Source organism: Chlorocebus sabaeus, chromosome 15 (genome assembly GCF_047675955.1).
Source record: "Chlorocebus sabaeus isolate Y175 chromosome 15, mChlSab1.0.hap1, whole genome shotgun sequence".
NCBI lineage: Eukaryota > Metazoa > Chordata > Mammalia > Primates > Cercopithecidae > Chlorocebus > Chlorocebus sabaeus.
This window is the reverse complement of record NC_132918.1, coordinates 1,067,994-1,077,937: the sequence shown is the minus strand read 5'-3', so window position 1 is coordinate 1,077,937 and position 9,944 is coordinate 1,067,994. Positions and strand designations below refer to the sequence as shown.

The 9,944-nt window shown below is 54.4% G+C and overlaps 1 protein-coding gene across 2 annotated transcripts in view; it reads left to right on the top strand.

Moving 5' to 3' along the window:
* The first annotated feature begins 703 nt into the window (after window positions 1-703).
* ACVR2B (activin A receptor type 2B) overlaps window positions 704-9,944 on the top strand; it is a 29,657-nt gene continuing 20,416 nt past the window's right edge. The window contains exon 1 of one of the 2 annotated variants that reach the window (XM_037988444.2): window positions 704-1,136. In XM_037988444.2, the coding sequence (XP_037844372.1) occupies window positions 1,085-1,136 (52 nt within the window). In that variant the 5' untranslated portion in view covers window positions 704-1,084. The remainder of the gene's footprint in view (window positions 1,137-9,944) is intronic. The other variant, XM_007971743.3, reaches the window with a different exon arrangement.

The window sequence follows — 9,944 nt, the reverse complement described above, 5'->3', positions numbered from 1 at the left end:
GAAGACGGGATGGGGTTAGGGAGGGTAAGCAGGTTGCCAGAGGCCCTTTTCCACTTGCTGGGCTTGGAGGGGCGGGACTCTGCCCCCTCCCTCACTTGGTTGGGTTTAAATCACCATTCCCCAGGATCCCTACCTGTGCCTTTGAGTGTGTGGCAAGGGACTGCAGACAGGGGACTGCTTGTCAATTCAGGGAAGTCAGCCTCTTTCTGCCACTTAATTCGCCCATCAGAAGACATCCGATTTTCCCACGGTCCACCGTCACCCCCATTGCACAGGTGGGGAATCCAAGGCGCGGAGGGGTCTGGGCCAGAGTCCCGGGGCTATCCACTCATTCCGGGGCTGTAGGGTAGCACGTGTCAGGAGCGTGGGCTCCAGAGTGCCGGCACTAATTGCGAGTGCAGTGGCCACAGGCTCCCGGGCAAAGTGGTCAGGAACCCATTCCCGCCACCTCCGTCCACCACCCAGTGCGCAGAGTGGTGCATGCGCGTCCTCCCACCGGGCGCGGGATGGGGGCGGGGCCTCCGTGTTGTTGTTTCTCTGGGGCCCCGCCCCTCAGGGGGGCGCGGACCACGCGGCCGGAGGGCCCGCCTCCCCTCCCCCTCCCCGCCCAGCCCGCCCGCCTCTTTGTATCCAACATCCGGGTTTCCCCGCTGGCTCGGCTCCGTGGCCACCGCTCAGGAGCCATTTTGGACTCGGTTCAGCTCCCCTCCCCCCACCCCTCCCCCCGTTCATGGCCCCTCCGGACTCGGCCCCTGCGCCCGGGGCCCGGGCCCAGCCCCGCCGCGCTATGCCTGAGTCGGGCGCGCCCCGGCCCGTGCCCCGCCGCCGCCCCCCGGCCCCCGCGTCGCCCCGGAGCCCGGGCCGCAGCCTGCGCCGCCCGCAGCAGCCCTGAGCCCGGCCCTGCCGACCGGCCCTTGGAGCCCGAACGCTGCTCGGGGACGAAGGCGCAGGAAGCGCGCACGGAACGAGACCGAAGGAAGGAGCGGGAAGGAGAGCGCAGCCGCCGCTGGGCCCTGCGCGCCCCGGGAGCGCCGTGCGGCCCTGCCCGCGGGCTCCGGGTGTGCGCGGGGCGGCGCAGCGGAACATGACGGCGCCCTGGGCGGCCCTCGCCCTCCTCTGGGGATCGCTGTGCGCCGGTAAGAACTGGGCGCGGCGCGGGTAAGCCGAGAGGGAGCGCAGGGCTGGCCCCTGGCGCCGCGCGGTGTTTACCAACAAAGGGCGGGCCCGCGGCCTCGTCGCCGCGCCACCTGTATTCAGCTCGCATCTCCCGGGGCGGCGGCTGGGGGCGCGGTGGGCGCCCAGCTCGCCGATCTTGGGGACACGATCTTGTTTGTGCCGTCGTCTGCAGAGTTCTGGTTCCTAGAGGTGCCCCTGCGATGGGGGCCGGGACCCGGAGCCTCAGGGTCGGAGTTTGGGCTACGCGAGCGCGTGGAACCCAGGGGAAGAGTGAGGAAAACCTGAGCGTGGGGAAGGCGGCCAAGAGGGGTGGGCAGATCTCATTAGGGGCGGCAGGATTGTAGGTGCAGCAGCGGCAGCATGCGGGGAGGGTCGCACGTCGCTCAGAGTCAGTAAGTGTAGCGAAGCGAAGGGGGGCGGCTTCACGCAGCCCAAAGTCCCTTGCATCTCCTGCCACCAGTCTGCGTCGCGTTACCGGCCCAGCGGGCTGTTGGTGCTGGCTCCCACCTGCTCCCTCTTTCCCTGCCGTTGGCCCCGGGATGCGGAGTGTGGTCGCTTCGCGGGACCGCTTTGTTTGGGCACTTGGGAGGGGAGGGGGTGGGTAAGATGGAAAACCAACAGGTCCCCGTTCGCTCGGGCCTCCGGGAGGCACGTGGCGGGGTGGGTGACCTGCGCTCAGCTCCCCGGCGGCTGTGGGCGTGTGGTTGGAGGTGTTCGGCCAGCGCATGTGTGTTTGGGGGTATGTGGGTGCGGGCGTAAACAAGCGGAGTTCGCCTGTAAAGCTTTTTTCTCCTGCGGCCCAAGCACCAATTTCCCTGTCCCAGTGGTGCCCGGGTACGCCTAACCGCGGCGGGCGCGCCGGGACGTCCCCTGGCCAGTCCTGGGAAACGTGGGGAGCTGGGCATTGAAGCTCTGGCGAGAAGGTCGGGGCGGCTGGTACCCGGCCGTCGGGTCCTGCGCGTCTTTGTTCCCAGCCCCCATTACACATGCAGCGCGGGTCCCCAGCCGCCCACGGTGGCAGCAGCCTGGAGTCTGGGAAACCCTCGAGGGGCGGGGCCGGGCGTGCAGGGGCGGGGCCGGAGTCCCCACGCTGCTGCGGAGGTGGAGATTTGGGGGTTTGGCATCTCCGTCCCATTCCCACCCTAGTTCTACCTCCTCCTCTGCGTCGTCGTGGGGCTTAGTTTACGCCGAAAGCGAGTGAGTTCTGTAGGCTAGTAGCGCGCGCACAGCCTGAGTGCGGAGACGGGAAGGCAAAGACCAATTGGCACCTGAGAACCATATGGAAGAAGGTGTTGCAGCTCTCCTGGAGCCGCTTCCTGTGTGCTGGAGGCAAAGTGGTGGTCGTGTTGGACTTTGTGCTCCTCTTTTTTGCCCCGCTTCCTTGGGATGCATTTTCCCCAAGGAGGGCTTGAAAGTGACAGGGGAGGCATTGGTCTGCCAGAGGGAGGGTGGCAGCAAGCTGACTTGATAGGCACACAGCAGCCCACCGGGCTGCCTCCAGACCCGCTGCTTGCCTGATCCCTGGAAGTGCTGGGGCTCTTGCAAGCCCAGGCCTTTAGGAGAGCTTCCTCCCGAGACAGGACAGCTTCAAACCTGGGATCTGGGGACCACACCAGTCTCACACCTCCCTCATTAGGCAGGGCAGGGTGGCATCAGACCCCTGGAAGGAGTGTATTTTCTTTTTCCTCCGTTTCAGCCACCTAGCTTAGGCAGTGCTGAGCAGTGTATCCTGCCCTGGGAAGAAGGTCGGGGGTCACTGGATATTTTGTGTAGTCACACCAGCCAGTCCCTGACCTGTGAGGAACTGTGAAAAGAGCTGCCCCAGGCCCAGTTTGGAGCAGACCTGACCCTCCGTTGTTTTGGCTTCAGGGATGCCCTTTTATTTCAAGCTCCTGGCTTGCTGTTTGGAATAACCCCCACCCTGTGCAGCACACAATGGCCTGCTAGTAGGAACATCTAGAAGAATGCTGTCCTGGCGACAGAAATAGTATATGAACTATGTATACATATAAAACAACGTTTTCTAGTAGTCATGTTAATAAAAGGAAGAAGAAACAGCTGTGTCTTAGTTGGGACTTCCATAACAAAATACTGTAGACTGGTGGCTTAAACAGCAGAAATTTATATCGTCAAAGTTCTGAAAGCTGTAAGTCTGAGCCCAGGGTGCAGGGTGCTGGCATGGTTGGGTTCTGGTGAAGACCCTCTTCCTGGCTTGCAGACATCTGCCTTTTTACTGCATTCTCACATGATGGGTGGGATGGGGCTAGGGGGTGTTTTCCTCTGTTTATAAGACTGTGAATCCTGTCCCCATTACCTGAGGGCCCCACCCTTCTGACTTAATCTAACCCTCACTACTTCCCAAAGGTCCCATCTCCAAATACCATTACACTGGGGGTCAGAGCTTCATCATATGAATTTTGGGGGAACACATTCTTTCCATGAGATGGAATGAACTTTAATAGTATATTTTACTGGCCTGGCGCAGTGGCTGATGCCTGTAATCCCAGCACTTCAGGAGACCGAGGTGGGAGGATCACGAGGTCAAGAGATCGAGACCATCCTGGCCAACCTGGTGAAACCCCATCTCTACTAAAAATACAAAAATTAGCTGGGCGTGGTGACACACACCTGTAGTCCCAGCTACTCCGGAGGCTGAGGCAGGAGAATCGCATGAACCTGGGAGGTGGAGGTTGCAGTGAGCCGAGATCGTGTCACTGCACTCCAGCCTGGTGACAGAGTGGGGCTCCATCTCAAAAAAAAGTGTATTTCACTTAATTTGATATATACAAAGTAATCATCTCAGTCTGAAATCAGTATTAAAATGAGACATTTTGTGTTCCATTTTTGTACTGTCCTCAAAATCCTGTGTGTGCCTTACAGCACATCCTCAACTCCAACTTTCCACATTTCCAGTGCTCTGCGGAACATTTGACTAGTGGCTACCATATTGGACAATGGAGTCCCAGAAGGGAAGGCAGAATTTATGGTGTAATAAGTGGCACATGGTGCTTGTCACAAGATCAGTCAGTGGTCAGTTAGTTCTTTAATAGTTCTTTAAGTCTTTTGTGGTCTGTGCCTGGCCCAGTGTCCTTGGGAAACAAGCCATTTGGCTCTTGCATTTCAGTGGACATCCTGGACACTCAACGCTGTATCTTACAAGAACTCCTAACACCTGTCTCTGTACTCTGTACTTGGGGTTCAGATCAAAGGGCCTATGGGGGTGGAGTGAACAGTATTCTAGGTGAAGTGTCCAGAGCTCTTGGAGAGGGACCTGCCTTCTGTCTGTCCCATCAGGAAGTGCAGGCCCTGATTGCTCTGATAGGCTGACCATTCTTTGACCCAAAGATGTTTCTTGGCCACTTCCTCGGTGGAGGGAACGAGCTTGTGAAGTGAAGTGAAGTGACTTTCATCCCTCAGGCCTAGTGTAGTGGTAGCTGCCAAGGACATGGGCTGCAGAGCCATGGGCCATGGGTGCCCCTCCCAGGGAAGAGTGTTTTCTGCTATCTGTCCTTGTATCTGCTGGGCACTTGAGGCTCTGCCCCATCTGGGTGAGCTGCCCTTTGGGAGGAATCCCTAGCTCTTGGGGGCCCTTTCAAGACAGATGATGTGAGAAACCTGGCCATCTTTCTAGGCCCTACAGCTGGGTAAAAACGTAAGATCTGAACCCCATGACCTCCCATCGCTTGGGTGGGCCTCTGTGGTATACTACTCTGTGGGTCTTTCTGGGCATCAAGAATCTCCAAAAGCACCTGGACCTCTGCTGGCACTTCACCTAAGGAGCTCACGTTATAGGGAGCCAGTGAAGAGCCCACATTCTATACAGTGGTCCTTGATGTCGTAGACCCCTCTGAGAATCTGATGAAAGCTGTGGACCCTTCCCCCAGGAAAATGTAAATCGGTATATGTGTGCATGTGGCTGTACATTGTATGCACCCACTCTGTTTTGTACATACTGGGAACCTGCTGCCCCCTGATTAAACTCCTTGAAGTCCTGGCTGCCCTGCACATATCCACTGTAGCAGTCCTAAGGGGCAGCTTGTTCTGGGGTGGGAGGGGTGCTTGTTCCACCTTGGTACCTCACTTTGCCTTTTGTGATCCCGCTGGATGTTTAGGTTCTAGCCCTGGTCTCTCTTTCCAGAAAGCTGCCCTCTGGAGTGCCTGCCCATGCATTCAGCCCCTCTGCTTGGGAGCTCAGGGTAGTGCAAATGAGAACCAAGGAGTATCAGTTCAGGAGTTTAGATCCACTCACATACACTAACCTGTCACCATGGATTGGGATCTGGAGGGTTGAGGACTGGGTCTGGATAATCTTTTTGTGGGTAACTCCAGATAGACTCTAGATAGTCCTGAGGTAGGGTCCTGGTTGCATGGGCCTCACTCTAGAACGGGGTTTCTCAGCCTTGACACTATTTACATTTTAGGCCTGATGATATACTCTGTTGTGTGTGGGTAGTGGTGGGTTGAGCTGGTCTGTGCATTGTAGGATATTCAGCAGTATCCCTACCTCTACCCACAAATTCCAGTTGATGATGTCAACCAAAAATGTTTCCAGATCTTGACGCCGAGGCGGGCGGATCACAAGGTCAGGAGATCGAGACCATGGTGAAACCCCGTCTCTACTAAAAAATAGAAAAAAATTAGCCGGGCGCAGTGGCGGGCGCCTGTAGTCCCAGCTACTCGGGAGGCTGAGGTAGGAGAATGGCGTGAACCCGGGAGGCGGAGCTTGCAGTGAGCCGAGATTGCGCCACTGCACTCCAGCCTGGGCGACAGAGCGAGACTCCGTCTCAAAAAAAAAAAAAAAAAAAAAATGTCCCTGGCAGAGGTGACAGCAAAATCATCTCCTGTTGGGAACCGCTGATCCAGAACGTTCTCATGCTTTCAAAGAGGCACACAGTTGTAAGAAGTAGGTAGGGGTAATGGCTTGTGAGTGCATATCCATCCCCCCACTCTAGATGCAGGGTTGAAGGTGAGGTTCTCCTCAAGGCCTAGGAGATTCCTGCTTAGTGAAATCTGCTCAGCACGTGAGAGTTTGGTTCAAAATTAGTGGTTCTGGTGTACAGCTTGCCACCGAGGAGAATCCTGGCGTCCTTGAGTTTTCCCAGAAGTGGTTCAGGTTTCAGGGAGGCGGAGACTGTGGGTGGCTGGGCAGCCTGCCTGCCCGCACCCGCCCACTCGCCTCTGACCGTTGCCTTAAGGCTGGCACTCAGCCTCTTCCTCCCGTACACGCAGAATGTCAGGAAGTGCCTGTTGCTGGGGACTCTCTGCCTGCCCAGCACCCCCTCTCTGCTCACCTAGGGGCCTCAGGAGCTGAGGCTAGCCCTGTCTGCCAAGCGGAGCACTGGGGTTGTAGCAGGCCGTGGGCATGCCCCTTCCCCTGAGCAGACCTGCCGTGTGGCGCTCCGGGGAGCCGCAGAGGCTGTGGGCCTGGAGCCCCCAGGCCGGGGACACCAGGGCAGGTGGGCAGCCTCTCCCCAAAGGTATGGGTGCAAGTCTCTCCCCTCTCTTCAGGGTGTGGTGGCCAGATGGGAATCTGAGGGCAGGGCCAGGCTTCCTGCTGTGGACCTGGGGAGGTGTGGGCAGCACTGCCTTAGACATGCGGCAGCCAGCACTGGAGGCCCCGGTGGAGCGGTTGGTATCTGTGAAAGCTTGTCTGTTGGGCTTGGCAGGCTGGCAGCCCCCTGTGGCTGCCCCCATGTTTATTTTCTACTTCTACCCTGGCCTGCTTCGAGCTTGGCTAGGGAATGCTTCTGTGGGACTCTCTCTCATCTTGAACTCAGTGAGACACAGTTTGCTGCACTGGGAAGTGATTACAAACTGGACTCTTAGGATGGTGGAAGCATTTTTCAAAGCCCTAGTTTCCAAGTGCTCCACATCACTGGTATGTGAAGTGCTTGCTGAGGTTCAGACTTTAGTTCCATCTGTTTTTGGGGTCTTTACAAAGGGGACTTTATTTCCTTCTCAGAATTCTTTCTCTTCCTTCCCTCCCATTCTGTCACTAATTCTGTATTCCAAAACAGAGACCCACCCCCTTGTTCTGGGCTTCCTTTTTTGGTCTCTCATTCTGCACCAGACTTAGGGGTCCATCCTAGCCCTAGAGGTGCCTGTTCCTTGTGGTCCTGGGGGTACCACTACTGAATGCCCAGGTTTTCCGGGGGTGGAAATGCTGCTGCCTTCTTCTGACTTTTTGTTTATTACATTGGTCAGTGATGTCTCTGACTAAGACAATGGTAGGTGCTGGAAATGAATGGATAAAGCAGACTGGGATTGTTCAGGGGTCAGCCATGCCTCTTCCTGCAGGGCCCAGGACCAATAATGGCTTTCTGCCTTCGGATAGCCCCATGCTTTCCTCTGGTTATTCTAGGCTTGCTGTACACATGCATGTGCCTTTTTCAGATTCTTTCTGGGACTGGCAGCTCCAACTGGGTGTTTTCATTCATGGACACATGACCTCTGGAAGCGGGTGTGGAAAGGAAGCCTGTCCCACTGGGCAAATGTGAGGCCCTCTTCCCAGGGGAATGTTGTCTGGACAGGTCTGACCTGCTGGACAATGGGGCTTCTCCCTGGCCAGTTTCTGGGCTGGAGCTGAGGTGTTTTGTGAGGCGAGCTCATGCTCTTTGCATGTGTTCCTCTGCCGACTATTTCAGTTCCACTCTGACAACCAAGGAGGCTAAAATTAGTTTTGGAGAAGGAAAAGGAAGGCTAGTTGGAAACCCAAGCCCTTGGCTGGAGAATGGAGGAGGCTGCTTCCCAGGTTTGTGCCTGAGCATTTCGGAGGATGGGACCAGACCAGCTGTTATCTGTCCATCTGAGGAGAGGGAGGGGTCCCTGTGGCCTCCCAGACCTGAACCAATTAAAACAGGAGACTGACTTGGAAGCTGACTCTCTCAAGTGTTGATGCCAGGATGTTTTTTCCTTCTGGCTTGTGCAGTGGTGCACAGTGTTTTCAGGTATGAGGACAATGCCTTTTAATGAATGTCCAGTGTCATTGATAACCCTCCTTCCCTTCCCCTCCAACTGGATTATTATGTGTCCGTTGATTTAGAAAGCACACATGAGTTTTCCCAGCCTGGGCTGGCAACCATGGTTTAAGAACTCTTATTTTATGCACTTTTTGGGAATTTCCTTCTCACTGAAGTTTGATATTGGGTTAGAGGGGAGTCCTGTGGCCCAGGGCTCACACAGGAGGTCCAGCTTCTCTGTGTAGTGAGGGCATAGTGAGTAAAGGCTCATCTGCTCTGGGGCTTAGAAACTAGAGGAGCAGAAGGGTTAGAGAGATGAATTCTGGTTTCTCTTCCCACCTGGCTGGCTCCTGTGAACCTTCTGGCTGAGGGTGAGGCCTGCAAGGCTGTGTGGGAGCAGGAGGGCCAGGGTCATGCAGTCCTATCTCCCCTGCCCTGAAACCTCCCATCCAAACCTCCCATCACTGAAAGCTTAGCCACCCTGGGGTGTAGTTGGGGGAGTAGAAGTCACTTCAGCCCTAACTAATTTTTCCATTTCTAAAAAAAAATTACTACTTTTTAAACAAGTAATCTACCTACATTGTGTCACAGAAATTTAGATGTTACAGATAAAACTAGGGTCTCCTTTTCTCATCTCTGTTCCCCATCTGGGGCTTCCTCCAAACATAATCCTTTGAAGGCTGAGGTATATTCTCCCAGACATTTTTACCTGTGCATCTATAGAAATACTTACAGAAACAGACAGGCTTTGGCCAGACGCCGTGGCTCACACCTGTAATCTCAGCACTTTGGGAGGCCGAGGCGGGCAAATCATGAGGTCAGGAGATTGAGACCATCCTGGCTAACACAGTGAAACCCCGTCTCTACTAAAAATACAAAAAATTAGCCGGACGTGGTGGTGGATGCCTGTAGTCCCAGCTACTCGGGAGGCTGAGGCAGGAGAATGGCGTGAACCCGGGAGGCAGAGCTTGCAGTGAGCCAAGATAGCGCCACTGCAGTCCAGCCTGGGCAACAGAGTGAGTCTCCATCTCAAAAAAAAAAAAAAAAGAAATAGGTTTTTTTCCTACCTAAAATGGTATTCAAGCATTTAATTGAAGTATAAACATATACAGAAGAATGTACAAGTAATTAAACATAAGTGACAGCTGAGAAGCATTTTCACAAACTGAATACACTGGTGTAGTCAGCATCCAAGTCAAGAATCAGAAATTTTCCAGCCCCCTATCCCCAGCAAGCCCTGTTTTGTTCCATTTCAGTCTCTACCAACACCCACTAAGGTTAACTACTATTCTGACTTCTAACAGCATAAAATAGTTTCGTCTGTTTCTGTGTTTCATATGAATAGAACCTTACAGAATAAACTGCTTTGCGTCCATCTTTTCCTCACCATGTTTGTGACTTTAACCTATGTTGAATATCATGGCTTTTTAAACTCGGAGATTTGCTTTGGCAAACTTTCTGATACATGTGGATCTACTTTGATCTTTTTAATAACTATGTAACATTCTAAAGTTTAAGTATAGACTATATTTTACCTAGTTTTTTATTGATGGACTTTATGATTGTACAGAATGTATGCAGACTGTTTCTCAAGGATAGATGAGAAAATAACTTCTGGATTTTAAGGCGTGTATTACTGGTTTTAATAGATACTGAAAAATGGTTACACTATTTTATTAATTAATTTATTTTTTGAGGCTACCCAAGTGATGGCAGTGGGGGTAGAAGCTGGGTGATTTGGCAGTTGGCTCTCTGCGGTAATCTGTGAGCATCCTTCCCACCCCCACACCCCAACCTCTGCTGACATGC